Below are 21,495 nucleotides of genomic sequence, written 5' to 3' on the forward strand. Positions count from 1 at the left end.
CAAGAGGATGGCGGAATGATTGGATTTTATAATATTATCCGTTTCGTTCCGTTTTCAAGATTTCCTTTCAACTTTCTTTTCATCTGATTCGCGAGTGGAGAAGAAGAATCTGATGGATTCTTGAAAGAAAGAGAAAAAAAAGAAAAACGAATGAATAATAACGGATGTGAATATTCTTGATTACGTTAGAAGCGGAAAAACAGAAGAGAAGAAGAAATGTGTGGAATAAGAGAAATAACGAACAAATGGACTAGATCTCGTCTACTTAGCAAAACCAACAAGTTGGCAAGAAGGTATATCCGTGAAAACGTTTACGAGTTGAATTACCAAGAGCTACCGTACATTCTCTCCGATTCTATCGTCGCTCCTGTCGACAACAGGTTCCATTCTCATCGAGAACTTCAGAAGCTACTCTAGGAACACTCGATCCCGCCACGATATCATCGTTTCATGTAACTCTTGCCGCATGAGAAATCGAAACAGAAGAGAACGAGATTCGTTCCACGCAATGGCCTCTATGGGAACAGTCTAATCTCCATACACAGTTCATCATTTTTCAAACGATCATGCTAATCGATACACCATTTATCCGATGAGATATTTCTTTATATATATATAATAAAAGTTTATCACACATATAAAAAGAGATAAACATGAAAAAATAATTGATTAGAAATAAATGTGAATTAAAACAATATTATTTTATCTTTCTTTTCTGTACTCTTATCTATTTTCAATCCGTTTGAATACTTTACTTTAGAATAAAATATTGATTCATAATTGTCAAGGATGTTTAATTTTATGCATAATATCTAGTATGACGACATACTTTCGTGATCAATCGCGTATTGCGCGATGTAACAATATTCATAATCGATCGATCTAAAACGACATTTGATTTTGTCATCATTTGTCATTCTTTTTTTCATTTTTTTTTTTTTTTTTTTTTTTTACGTAACTATTCGATAAATATTCAATAATGTATTCTTCTCGATCTTCAAGCTCAAATGACTCTATTTGACATTTGATTCTAAACTGTACCATTTGTCATTCTCTTTCATTCTTTGCTGTATTCTTTTTGATTGCCTACCAACGAGTACTTAACGAGTGTTAAAAATTTCAAAGACCGAGAAAGAGAAACTAACAAACGTGTAATGGAAAATGCTTTGACGATTCGAATTTTTCGCAAAAATTACGATTATTTATCAATTCAGAGTTGAAGGATTTGCGAGGATCGAAAGTGGCGATTAATTCGATTTTTCTCCAAGCTCGCGATCGATGATCGTGATGATCATCGCGATCTACGAACGCTTTCTCTGCTATTGCGTAAAATCGATACGGCAAAAACTGTGTAATATAGTCTGGGAATTCTCTGTTGGAACAGAATTCTCCAGTCTCTGTACCATCGACTGAAAGAATAGAAGAATTTAATAGTTGGATAATAAATATTTTATACGTGATCGTTTACGTGATTAAAGTTCAATATTTTAATTTTATCCAATTGTGTCTAATGTAAAGGCAAAATAGACATTAAATAAGACATTAAATAATCTTTGGAAATATTACTTATTTCCTCCTAACCATTACGTAACGTTACGATCTTTCTAATGTAAGATACAACATAATATCTATTGGTTTATATTTAATTGAATCTTCGTCAAAAGATATTTTTAACGTGTTGATGATTAATGATTATTATTACTTAGAAATAATTATACTTACAGGAAGAGAGATGAATGAAGCGAGACAAACATCAGAATGCCACCGACTGTTCGCAAATAGATGCGAAGAAGAAGTCAACTAATCGTGGCAAGGAGAAAAATTAGAATCCTGTTAGAGGGAAGCATCTCCCTACGTGGAAAAGAGTCGACTCACTCTGTTATTTCTGCGTTATGAATAATGTATTCGCGATTGGTATCCGCTGATATCGTGCGAGTACATATAATTACAACGAATCGTGATAATTGGTAGGAACTTGAGGAGAGATTTCGAACCGAGCAACATTCCAACGCTCCTAATTTATCTCTTTCTTTTCTAATTGATTCTTCTTAACTATCTTATTAAATTTTGTATATTTCAACAGCAATTATTAAAATTTAAACAAGTATTCCTATTTTCAACACATCGACATCGAATGCCCATCCGCCAACTTAAAATATATATGTATATATTTTCCTATTAAATACTTAAAATTCCCAAATGTTACGCGATTTAAAGAAATAGAGGCGCCACAAGTCTAATAGATAACGATAGATGATTATAATAAATAACTTCCGAAAACGTATGTTCCTCGTCGTGGCGCCACGAGTGTAATAGGCATCCTAACCTCGAAATCACGGACGTTGGTAAAAAGATAATGAAGAACGTACGGGCGACGTGTGTGCAGCCCGTACGAATCGAGGGTCCATTAAATGGGGGAAGTCCCCCCCGAAATTGCCCTAATTGTCGATACAGAGACCCCCTATTGGCCTCGCGGTACGTATAATTACACGAGAATGACTTGGCGCTAGTGCTGCCCTCGCTTCTTATCGCCCCCGGTTCAACCTACCTAAGAATCGTTTAATCCCATGACGATCCGAGGCCGAGGCTTCTGACCTTCTTCGAGCAACACTCCGGCAACGTGTACCCGGGACATTTTTGCGGATCATACTCGATCCACGCCGCGGGCTTTGAACCTGGAACCTGGTATTCGCTCGATTGGATACCGACCGATCGAGTTCGATTATGCGATTCGTATCTCGACATTGTCGGGTTAATTAATTTTCTACGGTGATTACGTGGCCTCGACTTGTGACTAAGCATGCGAAGGAGGCTGAAGATGCGGCCGAAATTGGGGGAAGGTGGATGGATCGAGATTAAATTTCGGAAGGATTTTTTTCCCAGACATATTAATTTCCACGTCAATCGCTTTCAATCCCAAAACCGATGATTAAAAATTTACTCGTTGTATTTTTATCGTATATTAATCGAATTTGTAACATCGAAGCGAAATGTTCCATCATTGATATTACGACATTAAAGAAGATTGATAGTACAGGGAACACTGTAGATTGTGCACAAGTGATACGAGCTTTAACAAAGGAAATAATAACAAAGATGATCTCGGCCCAATTAAAAAGTTAGTCGTTAGACGTCGCGTTTCTATTGTTACGATTCGTTCATTAACAACGTAATTACATACAGTTACGGAAATTTCCAGAGGACACATAATTAGAGGGAGCTGATATGAAATAATTGAAATTGTAATTTTTATACTATCTGCTATGTCACACTTCGTCAATTAATCGCCATGAAACACGATTTTTTTCGCCAGATTTTTTTCAAAACCTGGCCCACAAATTAGTAACCTGTTTTGATAAACGGGCTCCAAAGTCTTCGTCATTGTCGCGATTTGGTGCACGGTATACGTCTAACACATGCACATAGAGGATTGCGTGGCGCGCAACGTTGAGCCCGGGCCCTCTAGGGGCCTCTCGCGAAAAGGCCACGCCGGGGTCACGTAATGACGGGGCGAGCTCTGCAATCACAGAAGCGCGCACGCCACGTGGCTTTGGTATACGCCTTTGCCCGACCTCTTCTCGTGCTTATGGCCGACCGTTTCCTCGAGATCGATGGAAATGTAGACCTGGACGCGGAGCGTGTGCACCGATCTTCCTCTCCAAGAGCATTCTCTTTCTCGCTCGTTGATTGAAATAACTGTTTTTAATCGCTTTATTAATGAGCCGAGGCTGATGATATGAAAGCATTCGCGAGGCCTTGGGCTCGGCTCGCAATTAGTTTTCTCTTAAACCGTTCGCCAGGTGGCGAGCGTGTGTGGGTTAGGTTCAAGGTCGAGATGCGCTTTCCAATACGGGGGGATTCAATTAATTTAGAATATTTTAATTATTTTCAGATGTTTAGGCATTTGTTTTGCATCGTTTTATTATATATTGGCAATATTTTCAGAAAATTTAAAACGAGGAAGTTGACCATTTAACAAATTAAATTCTGAATGATCCGGTGCACCGATTTTAAAAGATATAGCCTATAAAGCCTTGCACATGTTGTTATGTCGTCAAATATTTCTTCAAGTATATATTTTGCATTTTAAGAAGCAATATAAAATTATCCAGGGAAATTGCTCGTATAATGATGTTGATCGGGACAAAATTAAATCAAAAAAATATTTAACGATCGATAGATGATTAATAAGCGGGGGGGGGGGGGGGAAGAGAAAAATGATACCATCAGGATATTAGTTAAAAGAAATCGTAAGAATCAATATTTGTCCCAAAATATATCGTAAACCTAATATAATATTCATTTACAAATACACATTGAAAAGGATATAATCATTGTAATCACAACTTGTTCATCAAACATTTACAATTAAAATAAAAAGGATTGATATAATTTTACAGGGGATATTACCATAAGTAGTTGGACATACTCTATCATGTTGCCATTAATCCTAATTAAAGAAAATTATGCAACCGACGATCAAACGGTGCTACGTTAATTCCCACTAAGCGGGCCGGCTGATTATAATTTCAAATCAACCTCCGTAAATTTCGGCGGCCGCGATGCCCGCTTCGTAAATCACAATCGAATACAAATTGATCGTACCCGCGAATATCTGTCCCCTTTAATCGATTAATCTGTAACGAAATGATATCTATTCGATATCTAATCGTGAAAAAAATTTCACGATTTCTTCCTTTTCAATGGAAAAATTTCAAAAGCAAAATTGAAATTTAAAAACGCTAAATAATGATTTTTTTAAATACTCGCTTTAGAAAAATTCATTGTATGAAACTTTTTTTTTTATAAAAAATTTCAATTTCATAATCATCAAATTAAATGTTTTTTTACAAAAACGAGAATTATTAATAAATTTATTATTTATATGATACAGACAAATTGTCGGTCCAAAGATACGAAAAATTAAAAAAAAAAGAAACTAAATAACGAAGATTTTGTTAAATATATATATTCTCTAAGCTTTTAGCGAGAAAAGCGAAATTTTTTTTCCCGTTTGTGAAAAATTGATAAGATAATTGTCACAAGGAAAATTAAACGCTTCGAACAAACGAAATAATTAACGTATACGGACAAATTGTCGATACGAAGAATCGTAAAAAAAAAAAAAAAAAAACATTATTAAAAATCAAACTCGAATCTGAGAAAGAAACGTCGAACCGAAACAAAGAACGAAAAATTACCGGGAAAAGGGAGGTAGGAGAAAAAATTAGAGAGGAGCTCCAAAGGCAAACTCTCCGCAACTACCGGCGCAACTGAGTGCATTTGTTTGCCGTTTCCATGGGTTTCGACCTTAAAAGCGTGCCGACGAAACCGACTTCGCGGATATCCTATCTCGCGAAGGGATCTCTCCAACTCCGAGATTTTTGCCGTCCGGGGCCGCCTGCGCCAGTAGGAATGCGTTTACGCGCTCCTGCCTTCGAGTAAATCTCGTTAAAGGCTTCCCGTGGATTAAACGGGGACAGAGAAAGGGGTTGGAGAGCCGTAGAGAAAGAGAGAGAGAGAGAGAGAGAGAGAGAGAGAGAGAGAGAGAGAGAAAGCGTATATGTGTATAGGCTAGCTGGGTATATGCATAACAATTTCGAAGGAGGTTTCATGGGCCAGCCAGAAAGAGAAATTCAACTGCAAGGGGAGGAAGATGAGATGGTAATCTCATGTTGCGTTATCGGGGAACAGGCTGGATTATCGTTCCGCCGCGCTACTCCATGCCGTTATTTAGGGTATAACTGTTCGCGAGTGATGCAGCAGAGGAGGGTAAACTGGTACACGTGTACTGTACATGCGATGATTAATGCGTTCAGAATGAATCTTGGAGTGAAATCATTTTTTTTTTTTTTTTTTGCGGATACAATCGTGATTCGTGGTCAATGCTGATAGATCAGGTCAAGAAACAGTTCTTTCGCGTTTTCGAGTTACTTTTATCTTTTTTTTTTTTTTTTATTGGAAATTGTGATTTCCTTTCCTGTTTTTCCATTTACAATGAAAGAAAGTGACATTTTATTTTATATGGCAATTTTTTTTTTCAATTTTGTGAAAATTCATTCATTTTTGGAATTGTGTATTAATATTCGAATCATTTGGAGAATCGATTCTTCTAGACAGATTTTTGTGATATTTGTTCAAAATAAATATAAAAATCGATGAGAATTGCAACTGTTAAATGGGTATTAAATGATTCAAGTTTCCGTTATATAAAATAAAAGGTCTTCGTTTAAATGTTTTTACACTTTGTGTATACCTTTCGATCTTTATCTTCCAAGATCCTTAATAGAATCCTTTTGTACGCTTATCCCAACAATGAAAAATACATTTTCCTAGTCAAAAAGAACTTTCTATCCATGAACCAGAAACTTCTTCCTACCATTAACCTCGCCTCTCATCCACACACGCTCAGCCTTCGTAGTAATTGCGTAGTAAGCGCAATGTGGGGGATATATAATTGCGGACAGAACCGATACGTATAGTGGCAAAGGTTTATAGGGGCGTAGAAGTGAGTTCACGGAAGAAAGAGAGAGAGAGAGAGAGAGAGAAAGAGAGAGGAACCCGTGATCGTTTCGCTCAGGAGAGGAAAAATTAATTTCGTGACCTCGTTGAGGAAGAACCTGCCACGACGGAGGCGGAGGTGGGTCCGTACGGTGGATGAAGAGGAGTAAAGAGAGTCATGAGCTCCCACAGGGGCTGACCTTACGACCCTATCAGCCGGGCCTCTCTCTCCGGTATTGTTTATAGCGCTGAACCGTGCACCGGCTACGAGACGGCCATTGTTCCTCGTGGACCCCATTGTCTACGAGGAAACCTCTCCCCCTCCCCCCTCCTTCTCCTCCTCCTCCCCCTTTCTCTCTTTTCTTCTGACTTGCGCCGCCGCCACTTGCGTCGCGCAATTTATACAGGGATATGAAGCCAGCGTCTAATTATTAGAGTCGGATAATTACTCAATTTCGGATCTACGAGCTACGATCGACGAAACGAGAGATTCTACGGGAAATTTCTGGATCGGAATGGAAACATCTATTGGGAAAGTTGAAGAATGAAGGAAAAGTTTTGAGAAAGAGCGGGTTGAAATTTCTAGAAGTGAAGATGCATCATGCATGAGATCGTACGATGGGATAGTGGATATAAGAAAATTTTGCAAAGATGAAAGAATTATCGAGTGAGAAAATAAATAATTTTGAACATGCAAATATCATCGCATATATTTTCAAAATATCTTGAACAATTAAATTTTGCAAGGGATATTTTAATTGGAAAAATAATATTGAAAATACAAAATATACATGTGCTTTCAATTATCTTAAATAAATCCGAATTACTCATCTCTATCACTTATCTTCATTCTTTTTCTTTTTTTTCAAAAATATATATAGCTATAAATATATAAGCTAAAAATAATTTTGATTACGGACTTGTTATCCCGTTTCGGGATAACAATGACTTTCCACTACGCCTAACCAGTTTCAAATAAAAAAACAAACGAAATAAAAAGGAACGAGCTCAAAAATTATATTAGCGGGGAAGGATCTTCGCCTCGGGCGGATTTTTCCAGACGTCGGTTTCTCCTGATGATCGACGCTCAAAAGTGCGACAGCGCGTGAAATTAAGAACGCCATGCGAACGTGACACGCGTGTCTGTGCACATCGGTCATCGAAGTCGTAATCACTGTGATCGAAGTAAGAGAGGCAGAGGTCGAAGACTCGCGCGCTCTTATTCCTCAGGGAGGGATTAGAGCCACATCCTGCTCCCCCCCCTTCCTATCCTTTCTTTTTCCTCCCCTCATTTACCGTCTTATTTCTCCCTATCCCCACTTTCCTCATCTGGATGCAAATGCTAGATGCCCCGGTCTCCTGTACCGCTATCAATATCGCTCGGCTCGATGTCGAGATAGCGTTAAATATAGTCGTTACGGATGTAACGTTTGAATAATTACCGCGGATTATGGATTACGAATAGATTAGAAAAGAATATATCTCGCTGCAAGAATTTATTTACGGTTATATGATCATTCAATAATTTCTTTTCCTCCTTTTTAAAGTACTTTTCTTTTCTCCCTTCTCCCTTCTCTCTTCTTAACTTGATAAATTTCTTTCCTTTTTTTCTTTTTTTTTTATCTCTAGAGAACACCATCCTTCCTTTCATCCATCCTCGGTCTACGAATGGACTACGAAAGGAAGGGGAAGGAAAGGAGCAATCTGTATCAACATAGGAAACCCGTGTCCCGCGGGTCTCATAATAAAAGGTTTAGCCACGGCACGGAAAAATAGAGTAGCGTGCAAAGCGTGGAAGGGGTTTAAAAATTTGCGTACGCGGCGCACTGTATCGACGACATAATCACAGTGATCGACAGTAACGTCGGCAAAAGTAGAGACTCCGGTGTTCCTCGAGGACAGATCCTCGTCCTTCTCCGACTTTCATCCTCCTTCGTGCAATCCCTCCTCCTTCTTCTCTTTCTTCCTCTCTCTCCCTCCCCCCATCGTTCCTTGTACGAGTTTTTCATGGCCTTACCACGGAATGGCGGAACGTTGCGCATCGCACAGGTGGACCGAACCACCGATCCGTGTGTTTCGAGTTTGAAAAGTGGCGTCGCGCGGCCTACCTCTAATGACAATGTAGATGTGGATCAAGGTAATGATAATGCGTGGCTAGGGCCGACATGCTGAACACGATTCACGGCTTCGAGCGCATCCGTGCGTAAATCGCGGATGGAATAACGGGGGAAGCTGTTGACGTGTCACGAGATGCGTCTCTGAGTTTCAATTTCCTGCAATTACGCGGTCTTTCCTCTCCTTTTTCTTCCTTTCTTGTTTTTTCGCAGATGAGATTCTTTTATTTTTCTCTTTTTTCTTTTTGTCTTCTTCGTCTCCGATTCTGAAAAATTGGATTGGAGAAAGGTTGAAGAAGATGTTGAGATTGTTATTAACGGTTGAAAATAATTTTTTGATGCGTTCAATTTCCTTTGGTCGTATCATCTTTGTTGCGTTGCTCGTTGAGAAAATTCGAGAAATTATATTTTATAATACAATATATTTTATTATAATATAATATATAATATTTTATAATATATAAGGAATAAATAGTAAGAAAAAGATCGAGAGTGAAAAAATTATTTCCAAATTTTATCTTCCATAGATAACAATTTTTGAAACGAACAGTCTGAATAAATGTTAATAACGTTTTCTCTCTTGGGATTGCCAATTAAGAAATACAAACACGCGGTAAAGAATCGCAAGAAATCGTATTTTTATCAGGGAATAATAATGAACTTCTTAAAAAAACTTGAATTCCATCGAGAAAAGAAACTTTATTTGACCTAGATTGTAATCACTTTGCAAACGGGTGTTCCATTCAATGTATCACAAAAATTTTTAATTCGTAGAAATGTTAATTTTCCTAAATTCGCAATTTTTTCTTTGAAAAGAAATTTAAAAAAAAAATGAAACGACCAACGATATTATAACAATCGAAATTATTGCACAGGTACGATGAAACTACTTTACAAGAATTCTCAGAAACTCTCTCTGAATCGTCAAACAGTTGCAATACGCGGAACGCATCGATCGATTTCAGCCGGATTCCGCGAATTCGCGAGACGAACGGTGAAAACGCTTGGAATTGGAACGATCGTAATTAAAAGGTGGAACGACGGCGCGGAAACAGTGGCACGTAGTTCTTCTCCTATCCAAGTAAACGCGATTATCCCGCGTTTATATGTGCGTCCACGTGCGAGTACGCACACGGTGTTCATGCTGAACTTTCACCGCAATTAAACTAAAAGCGCAATTTCGTGCCGCGTCCGCGTTCGCTCCTACTAGGGTTAATGGCGCGGGGTCGTGAAACCGCGTTCACGTAATGCGGAATTCCGCGAGATCGAAGGGAGAAAAATTGGATCGTCGCTACCGAGGTATCGTTCGATGGACGGGTCGAATTCGAATGGCTTGCTTCGATCGATTCGTATATTACATAACACATGGTAATCGATGAACGATCTTTGCCTCCTCCTCGAAATTCTCTGGAAGAAATTATTTTTCCCTTATTAATTTGCTAGGATTTAGATGAAATTTTGTATTTTTGTAAATTTTCGATTTGTTTCGATCTTGCATATAGAAATTAATTTGAAATATATTTATATATTTCTATTTATCTCGTTAGTAATAATCGAAAAATATGAGAAAAAAATTCAGGAATGATGTCTAAAAAGGAATTTTATATTATTTATATATATATATATATTTTGAAAAAATAATTTTTAATCGCTCGATTATTGATCGAAACAAATTTATTAAAAATTCTATTATTTTAAAAAAATAAAGAAAGTGTCCAAAATTCTACCAAGATATAAAACAATCATCGGTATCGAACTAGTAGTCAAAGCAATTAACCGATACGCATTACTCTTCCTCTCGTCCACGATAAAGAAAACGAGCTGCCGTGCAACGTATCAACCATCTACTGTTTACATAACACGAAAAACTTAATCAAGGCAGATCGCCACGGTAAAAAGCGTGTAGCTCGGCTGATTGCCGCGTAATCGACGATGCGCGCGTGAAACGGACGGAATGCAAGAGATCGCAAGAAAGATATCGAGAACGATCCTGGATGGAAAGTTGGCGGATCGGCCACCCTCCTGTCCCTCATTTCGTACCCCCGTACTCAGCTTGGCTATAATAAAAACAATGATTGATCTTAATGGGTAATAAGGAACCCGTTGCAACATATCAACCGAGAGAGAAAATGATCCGCGATTAACGTCAGTAACTCTGTTATGCCTCGCGAACTCCCTTCATTCTCGTTCGTTCGTGAAATGTGGCGTGTTCAAATCGATACAGGAAAAAGATGTGCCCGATATTTGCTTATTGTTCTTCTCAACATCTTTTCTCAGAATATTTTTGCTGAAATGAATACATTCTTTATCTGTTTTCTCGTCTTATTCTACATCGTAATACAAATATACATAAATAAATGGATCTAACTTATTGTTAAACGCAACACAATCTATTTGCGATATCATTGTCGAATCTCTAATAAAAAAAAGAAAAAAAAACACTTGAAACCTCATCAAACTTGGTCAAACCTCGCCAAATCTCGTTCAACTTGGACAAATGTCGTCAAACCTCGTCAAACTTGGTCAAACATCACCAAATCACGTCAAACATTGTCAAACATCGTCAAACCTCGTCCAATTTGGTCAAAGCTCGTCAAACTTCGCAAATCTCGTTATACTTGGTCAAACGTCGTCAAACCTCGTCAAACATGATCAAACATTGTCAAACTTGGTCAAATGTTGTCAAACTTCGTCAAACATCGTCAAACGTCATCAAATCACGTCAAACATTGTCAAACATCGTCAAACCTCATCCAACATGGTCAAACATCGTCAAACGTAGTCAAACCTCGTCAAACGTTATCAAACTTGACCAAACGCCGTCAAACCTCGTCAAACTTGGTCAAACCTCGTCAAAGTTCGTCAAACCTAGTTAAACTTGATCAAACTTGGTCAAACGTCGTCAAACCTCGTCAAACTTAGTCCAACGTCGTCAAACCACATCAAACTTGATCAAACGTTGTCAAACTTGGTCAAACGTTATCAAACTTGGTCAAACATTGTCAAACTTGGTCAAACGTTGTTAAACTTCGTCAAACATCGTCAATCAAGGTCAAACATCGTCAAACGTCGTCAAACCTAGTCAAACTTGGTCAAACCTCGTCAAAGTTCGTCAAACCTAGTTAAACTTGATCGAACTTGGTCAAACGTCGTCAAACCTCGTCAAACTTAGTCCAACGTCGTCAAACCACATCAAACTTGATCAAACGTTGTCAAACTTGGTCAAACGTTATCAAACTTGGTCAAACATTGTCAAACTTGATCAAATGTTATCAAACATGGCCAAACGTCGTCAAACCTCATCCAATTTGGTCAAACATTGTGAAAGCTCGTCAAACCTCGTCAAACTTGGTCAAACGTCGTCAAACCTCATCAAACTTCGACAAACGTTGTCAAACATGGTTAAACGTCGTCAAACGTCGTGAAACGTCGTCAAATATCATCAAACTTGGTCAAACGTCGTCAAACCTCATCAAACTTGGTCAAACGTTATCAAACTTGGCCAAACATCGTCAAACCTCGTCAAAGCTCGTCAAACTTCGACAAACGTTGTCAAACATGGTTAAACATCGTCAAATGTCGTGAAACGTCGTCAATCCTTGTCAAACTTAGACAAACATCGTCAAACCTCGTCCAATTTGGTCAAACCTCGTGAAAGCTCGTCAAACTTGGCCAAATCTTGTCAAACTTGGTCAAAGGTCGTCAAATTTCGTCAAACTTATTCAAACGTCGTCAAACCACATCAAACTTGATCAAACATTGTCAAATCTCGGCAAACGTGATCAAACGTCGTCAAACCTCGTAAAACTTGATCAAGCGTTGTCAAACTTGGTCAAACATCGTCAAACATGGTCAAACCTTGTCAAACTTGATCAAACATCGTCAAACCACATCAAACTTGAACAAACGTTGTCAAACTTGACCAAACATCGTCAAACTTGTCAAACCTTGTTAAACTTGGTCAAACCTTGTCAAACTTGGTCAAAGGTCATCAAATTTCGTCAAACTTATTCAAACGTCGTCAAACCACATCAAACTTGATCAAACATTGTCAAATCTCGGCAAACTTGATCAAACGTCGTCAAACCTCGTCAAACTTGATCAAGCGTTGTCAAACTTGGTCAAACATCGTCAAACATGGTCAAACCTTGTCAAACTTGGTCAAACATCGTCAAACCACATCAAACTTGATCAAACGTTGTCAAACTTGACCAAACATCGTCAAACTTGTCAAACCTTGTCAAACTTGGTCAAACGTCATCAAATCTCGTCAAACGTAGTCAAACGTCGTCAAACCTTGTCAAACTTGGTCAAACATCGTCAAACCACAACAAACTTGATCAAACGTTGTCAAACTTGACTAAACATCGTCAAATCTCGGCAAACTTGGTCAAACGTCGTCAAACCACATCAAACTTGATCAAGTGTTGTCAAACTTGATCAAACATTGTCAAATCTCGTCAAACTTGGTCAAGCATTGTCAAACTTGGTCAAACATCGTCAAACATGGTCAAACCTTGTCAAACTTGGTCAAATGTCGTCAAATCTCGTCTAACTTAGTCAAACATCGTCAAACCACATCAAACTTGATCAAACGTTGTCAAACTTGACTAAACATCGTCAAACTTGTCAAACCTTGTCAAACTTGGTCAAACGTCATCAAATCTCGTCAAACGTAGTCAAACGTCGTCAAACCTTGTCAAACTTGGTCAAACATCGTCAAACCACAACAAACTTGATCAAACGTTGTCAAACTTGACTAAACATCGTCAAATCTCGGCAAACTTGGTCAAACGTCGTCAAACCACATCAAACTTGATCAAGTGTTGTCAAACTTGATCAAACATTGTCAAATCTCGTCAAACTTGGTCAAGCATTGTCAAACTTGGTCAAACATCGTCAAACATGGTCAAACCTTGTCAAACTTGGTCAAATGTCGTCAAATCTCGTCTAACTTAGTCAAACATCGTCAAACCACATCAAACTTGATCAAACGTTGTCAAACTTGACTAAACATCGTCAAATCTCGGCAAACTTGGTCAAACGTCGTCAAACCACATCAAACTTGATCAAGTGTTGTCAAACATGACCAAACATTGTCAAATCTCGTCAAACTTGGTCAAACGTCGTCAAACCTCGTCAAACTTAGTCAAACATTGTCAAACCTCATCAAACTTGGTCAAACATTGTCAAACGTCGTGAAATGCCGTGAAACTTCATCAATCCTCATCAAATCTCGTCCAACTTGGTCAAACGTCGTCAAACATCGTCAAACTTCGTCAAATTTAATCAAACGTCGTTAAACCTCGTCAATCTTGATCAAAAGTTGTCAAACTTGGTCAAACGTCATCAAACGTCGTCAAACTTGATCAAACGTCGTCAAACCTCGTCATACTTGATCAAACATTGTCAAACTTGGTCAAGCGTCGTCAAACGTCGTCAAACTTCGTCAAACGTCGTCAAACGTCGTTAAATCTCGTCAATCTTGATCAAAAGTTGTCAAACGTCGTCAAACGTCGTAAAATCTCGTCAAATCTCGTCAAACTTGATCAAACGTTGTCAAACTTGATCAAACGTCGTCAAAATTGATCAAACGTCGTCAAACTTGATCAAACCTGGTCAAACGTCGTCAAATCTCATCAAACCTCGTCAAACTTGGTCAAACGTCATCAAACCTCGTCAAACCTCCTCAAACTTGGTTAAACGTCTTCAAACATCATCAAACGTCGTCAAATCATGTCAAACCTCGTTAAACCTCACCAAATCTCGTCAAACTTGGTCAAACATCGTCAAACTTGGTCAAACATTGTCAAACGTCGTGAAATGTCATCAAACTTTGTCAATCCTCGTCAAATCTCGTCCAACTTGATCAAACGTCGTCAAACCTCGTCAAACCTCGTCAAACCTCGTCAAACTTGGTCAAACGTCATCAAACCTCGTCAAACTTGGCCAAACGTCGTCAAACTTGGTCAATCCTCGTCAAACTTGGTCAAACATTGCCAAACATCGTGAAATGTCGTCAAACTTTGTCAATTCTCATCAAATTTCGTTAAATATCACCGTGACAAGAAAATCCAATCGAATATAGGCGACGGCCAACTGAATCTAATCAACGATTACGCCTGATCGAGCCGTAGGAGGTTTGGCATATACCCATCAAATCGGTTCTTGAAATCCATCTTTTCCCCGGGTAATAACCACTCTTTTCAAGGATCCACGATCCTTGAAGCCACCTGGTACACATCGATTTACCGTCTATTCTCGATGAGCTCGCGGGATCCTCGCTCTCCCTGGCCTAAGTCTCTCTTGAGATCTCTTCAAATGGCCCGGGGCGATGTTCCAGGAAAGATGAAACTGGGGAGGATTTTACAGGAGGATGGTCGAAGAGGTGGACGCACGCGCCGGGGGCAACCAGGGGCTCGCGCTCTATAATCACTTTTCCATCTTTCTCTTCTTTCTCTCTTCTTTCTTTCTTTTTCTTTCTTTCTTCTTTTTCTTCTTCTTCTTTTACTTCTTCTTCTTCTACACGTTTGTTACATCCCCTCCCCCTCTTTCTCTTTCCATAGAAACGCACACGTGTGCCACGTACGTGGAGGGGAGGGAGATGGGTTGTATTTTCGTTCACCAGCACAAGGGATTCGCGTGTAAGCGTACCAACCATGCTAATTCTGAACAGAGGGCCTCTATACGTGTGGTTACACGTATACACTACGGTTCAAAAGTTTTTCTATAAGGATATTTGATATTTTTGATAGAATGCAATTTTGTTGAATTGATTGGCAAAAGTTTCTTCTGTTATTTGTATTTATGCGATAAAGTTCGTGCCAATAAAATTAGAATTTATTACTAATCGTTGAATTCCATGAAATTGTGATATTATCTCGATAGATTTCTATTTGGAAGTTGTTAAATTTATGCATTACGTAAAAATATTCTTGATACAAATAATATTGTAACATTTTTAAGAAGTACTAATCTAATTATAAAAACTAATCTAACTAATCTAATTGCAAGAAAAGAAAATAACCCATTTTAAGATTTTTCGATTTGATTTAGATTAAATCTAAATTTATGATCTAATTTCTCTTTATTCTATACTTTTAATCTAAATCAATAATTGTTAAATTTTTGGTAAAATTCACATAATAATTACAACAAATCCAGCGAGATAGCTGAGAATACTTATGAACGATAGTGTACACCTGCGTTGGAATAGTACACGCGCACGAGACCAACCGAGGATCCTGCACGACACGCTCACGCGTCCACCTCTGCCAGCCACACATCTGCGTAATTGTCCCCGCCGGCAGCATCCGACCGAACGTTCTGTCGGACATGCGCTTATCGTACAGCTTCGTTCAAAAGCTGTACGATATAGAAATCGCTTGTTTGGTTCGAAATTTACGTCATGAAGTTGATAGAATCTGCGAATTTGAATGCTTGAAAATGAAAAAGTAAAAAAAGATTTTCAAGCATCTTAACTGTAAATGTAACGTAAAGTCTTTCCATTATGTAAAAATTTCTTCGAATTTTTTAAATTGCGAGTTTAAGTGACTGTGACACTTTTGAATAGGTTTAAAAGGTATCGAAGAAATAAATAAGGATAAAATACTTGAGAGATAAATGTCACTTGTTTTGTTGACGTATCCTGTTCATTACCTATAGTCAAAGAAAAGTGAAATCGTATTTTCTCCAGCCCAATGAAGATTTCATACGCATAATAAAGAATTTGCTAAGAGTATTTCTCATAGTATAGGATGACGAACAAAGTTATGAATATGCCGATAGAATCGGCGGAAAAGTTAATCTTCTCGTTTTCCACATCTGACAGACGCGATAGAATCTTTGATCTATTAAACGCAACATTATCATAAATTCAATGAAATCTCAACGTGGGAGTGGTTGTATCGCATTCTACGGGGAGTGGAATCTGTTGCAGAAGATTTATCAGGCTGTTGTGCCCGCATTTATCTGGCTGGATAGTGGATAATTTAGTCCTACGTACGGAGGTGTAATATTCTGATTACATATTGTGATCCGGAGCGTGGGCCGATGGTGGGATGTATCTAATTGATAGTTTCCAACAAATTTACAAGCTACTGAATGGATTGGAGATCGCGAATGCACGCAGTAACCGTGAATTGCGGGGAATAATCAGTGTTATTCCAGAAACCGAATGACATAAATTTACTCCTTGAAATATTGAATGTGACAGCTAAAATTGAAATTTTTTTCCCTCGGCAGCTTCGCAAAATTAGAAAGTAAAACTGTAAACGCGAAAACATTTGATACAAAAGATTTTTAATGTATAGGATGTATTATCCCATAACAAAGAAAACATAAATTAAGAAAAAAATATATATATCCAATAAAATTTACAATGAATAAAATCTTCAGAAATGAGAGAATATTCCTTTCATATTCCTCATTATCTATTAATCAATACTAATCAAAACACCATTGAATAAAAATTATTTATTTCCATTTATATTTATTAATAATTTCAAAAAAAAAGCTACTTTCGGGACGAAATCCATCTATCGAACGACATGAACAATCAGTTAGCCAGAAAGGAGCAGAATCGAAACAATAACTCTCGTCGAGGAATTACCTCTCCATTGGAAACCGCCCCCGTCTGATTTAAAAGCTTCCGCGGGACCAGATCACGTTATCGAGCCGCGGGTACTCGAAACGAGTTTCGAATTCTCGCCAGTATTCGTAAGTATTTGGGTGGGTTGAGTAACTACCAACCATCCACCTAAGCGCACGCTCCCTTGCATAATACCTTCGAGCTACATGGCCACCTCCTCCTGCTCTCTCCCTCCCTCCCATCCTCCCTACTCGTGGATCCCGACATTCGATCGCCTCTGGTCAGAAGAACGGAACACGAGGGAAGGAAGATGGCTCTAACGATCGATGGCTTGCGTGATTTATTTTTGGAAATGGCCGCTTTGACGCGGCGGAGATAAGGAACACCGATGATGAGCGTACGAGGAACGTGTAGAAGAACGTTGGATCGTTCTTCTTGGGCCCGGAGTTTCATGCCCGGAAGCAACGTCTAGGATCGTTTTGCACATTTTAACCGCGCCTGAGAACCAGACGAATTCTTCCTTCCTGCCTCTTATACCAGGAAGAGAGCTGATATTATCTCTTAGCCGAGGATGAACGAGGCTAGAAGGGATCTCCTATCTGTGGCCTCTATCCTCATAGGGAAGAGGGGGCTGAGGGTGAATTATGGGTGAAAGTTAATGCGTTGCGTTATATGTGGCGCATTTGTGTCTGGTTTGAGAGGATTCGTGGGTGTGATTGTTGGGAGGAGTCGAATTAGGGTTGATCGTGGTGATTGATACCGATGGTGGAATTATGTGAGAAATTTTTAATTCAAGAAGTATCGAAATAACTAATGATTAAAATTTGGATAAGCAAAATGCGAATAAAGTGAGTAAAGAATATAAATGCTCGAGAGTTATTTTTCTTGTATGATCTCACTATACGGCATTTAAAAAGATTCAGTGGCATTAATCTGTCAGCAAGCCTCGAAACGTCAGACATTATTCATTTCTCAAGTATAATAAAAATCTATTATATAATAAAAAGAAGAATCTTATGTATGCCTCGTTTTTATTCTAATATTCCTCGTTCATTCCTTGAGAACAAGTTTTTTCTCCATTCCTCGAATTACATCCCAATCTGCATTTAAAACTTTATTTTCAACTCTAAAAATTACGATATAATATTATCAATATCAATTGTCAACATTATGCGATAATATTAAACATCAACGATAAAAGACATAATAATAAATTCTTTCGAAATCAATTCTTCGAAATCGAAATCTTTTAAAACGATTCTATTGCTCTTACATAAGTTCAAACCTAAACTACTTATACCTTTATATCCGATAAACATCGAATGATATACATTGTATTACGTTACCAACACCATCCTCCGCAATTACAATCCATAATCCGCGCAATATCGAACGACAAAAGCGTTGTATCGCGTCATTAATCAACCTAACCTATAAAGCCCTACGTCGAAGACTGGCAGAGGGACAATCGCTCGGTAATATCGGTTCTACGAGGACGATCGCCGTCGGATGGTATAAATTTCCCATAAAATCGCTACGGCTAATTGAAAAATCTCCGATAGCGATGCATCATCCTCGCTTTCTAAATTATCCTACCGCGCGCTCCCCCGGCTCGACTCGCGTGTGTACGAGAAATGACGCATTAACAGGCCGAGAGAGACAGCGTGATCACGAGCTCACGATCGCGGGCCCCAACAAGATACAAGCCTCTCTTGGTCCTCCAAGACAAACCGCACACGTTCCTGGTACATCCTTCTCTCCCGCTCGCTTATAGGTTTTCGTTCGTAACATGTGTTACGATTTCGACACGGTTCACGGGCCTGGCGCTTAAGCCGCGTTTCTAAATCACATCGCCGTCATCGTGATTCGTCCTGGTTCTTGCGATACGTCCACGGAAATCGTACCTGCTCCCTTGTCACGATCGTGTCCTCGTTGTGTTCGCACTAATGGGAGCGAAATGGCAATTCGGGGATGATACGAAGTAAGATTAGAGAAAAGATTTTTTTTCTTTGAACAATATTTAATATATTAGAATATATCAAGCATATCCATCCATCATCGGACAGCTGCACCTTCCTTAAAAATATCCCTAACACGCTATAATACCATCTTATCTTCAACATCCTATCTAATATTTCTTTAAAACTGTCCCCTCGTACATTCCAGCATAGCTCCATGATAAAATACCTCTATTACCATAAAACCTAAACCTGTTCTGCCTAATAATAAATTCCTATCTTTCTTCAAATTCACTTCCATTCCGCTTGAAATTCTTCCAAAAATTTTCAAAAAGAAAAAAGAATTATCATCAGCTCCTACATCATGTACACGTACATTTTCTAAACTAGTCTCACGCGGAGCCTGATCTCGTCTACGGTGGTCGTGGACAATACGATACGAGGAAGATACAAGATGGCAAGGAGCGGGCGAGATGAAACGAGGAGAGGCATCTCTTGGTCCGGTTACGTCTGCCAGGGAAAGTGTGCAATCCTTGCGGCCAATAAATCTTCGGCACACTCGGAGGTGGAGGACTCCTCGCGTCTATTCGCCTCTCCGGTTTGCTTATGACACTTGTGTACTACCAGCGTGGCGAGCACCGTATTGTTCGTGCGACTCTGTCGCGCGCGCCATTCGCTCACGTGATCGAACAATTGTGAAAGAGGGGTGGCGCGATTGCGTTAATCTCTTACATACATTCGTTGCTCCCTTTATTTGATTCCATACACTAAAGTTTTTTTTTTTTATATCATTTTTCGTCTTCATCAATTAATTGACACGTTTTGCAACAATAACAATTTTACACGAGCTGGTAGAATTTAATAACCTGACCTTTTTCTTTAATTCTTGGTAGAACGATTTGATCGTTAGCGTATACGAGACGTATTCTAAAACTGAAGGGAAGAAAAAAGCGAGAAGATTTTGAAATTTCTTAAAGACGATCATGTGAAAAACGTTCATACGTTCATATTACGTGTACGAAGATATATATGTTCATACGAGTCGTGAGGCTTAGAGTGTAAAGAAGATAATGAATGAGATTTATTGTGCGCGTCGATTAGTCGCTCCTCTTGTTTTACGTTTCACTTGTGTTGCTCCTTCATGTTGGGAAAGCTCGGCTTGGTTTCTTAATCGCGACGCTTTGTGATTTATGTATACAGAGTTAGCGATTTTTCCTCTTCAGAAGATGATGTTAACGTAATAATCTCTCCAGGAACGAGGGCTGTTTTGTTGGGGCTAATTGAAAATTAATGGATGGTACACGATGAATTTCTCTTGTTATGGTTTTCGAACATAAAACACGTTTCTTATATTACATCATTAAAAAAAAATTTCATTTTTTCTTGTCGCTAAAAAGTATTTCATATATATATTTCATATATATAATTTTTGTCTTGTCTTTAAGATATGTTCACAAGATAACTGAAAAAGTTAAAGTACATGGAAAAGGTGCGGTACTGCTGAAACCCAATAAAACTTCTACCAATAAATATCAAATATGTAATTTCACTTCGAGTAGATCAAATCAAATCTGTACAGAGAAAAAAAAGCAATCACGATACCGCACAATCAAATACGAATATCACCAATCAAATTTCGCCCAATAATAACCCGATTGGAATATCCATTCTTCAACCAGACATCGTTAAACTGATCGTGCAAGCGTCGTTTGTCACCCGAATTGCAGCAGCTTGCATTTATGCAACCATATACATTTCGACGATGAAAGATAAAACGGACAAAGTAGCACGAACTAAATAGCCTTATTAAAATTCTCCATTTACATTAAGTGTTGAATATGTGTCGATTCTACAGACAAAAATAAAACTTGATATATACCAAAATATTGTTCCAAGTTTATTTATTAAGTTGTAGAACATAATTTATTAGAGATAGAGATAGAACGAGATGGCGCTGTGATGAATTATCTATCTTCGTCTTAGAAGATGGCGCTGTGATGAAACTAGAGCTATCTCCATCTTACTTCATCCAACACAAATTTAAAACATTTATAAGTTATAATAGATAAACATTAACCAATATTTTTCCATATCAACTTATATATATTTTTTTTTAACCTCTAGAACCAATTCCTATATATATATATCAATATCCATATATACATATAACATTAGAAAACACTGCCAATCTGTCAGTCGAATTGACTAGTTTCACATTTTTTTCCATCTTCTAATTCATTTTCACGAAAAGAAAAAGAAAAAATATATAACAAGAAAATAAAACAACACGGAAATTACAAAGAAATTTCGATTAGTCGTGCAACATTGTGGC

The 21,495-nt window shown here is 38.3% G+C and overlaps 1 protein-coding gene across 8 annotated transcripts in view; it reads right to left on the minus strand.

Moving 5' to 3' along the window:
• Positions 1-21,495, minus strand: part of LOC100578423 — a 340,640-nt gene that overhangs the window by 37,124 nt on the left and 282,021 nt on the right. The window contains exon 6 of one of the 8 annotated variants that reach the window (XM_016915972.2): positions 8,607-8,881. The exons of 6 other annotated variants lie outside the window; for them this stretch is intronic. In XM_016915972.2, the coding sequence (XP_016771461.1) occupies positions 8,840-8,881 (42 nt within the window). In that variant the 3' untranslated portion in view covers positions 8,607-8,839. Of the gene's footprint in view, positions 1-8,606; positions 8,882-9,221; positions 10,023-21,495 lie in introns of those variants that run through there. One more of the 8 variants, XM_016915969.2, reaches the window with a different exon arrangement.

The sequence above is a fragment of the Apis mellifera genome, linkage group LG13, assembly GCF_003254395.2.
Source record: "Apis mellifera strain DH4 linkage group LG13, Amel_HAv3.1, whole genome shotgun sequence".
NCBI lineage: Eukaryota > Metazoa > Arthropoda > Insecta > Hymenoptera > Apidae > Apis > Apis mellifera.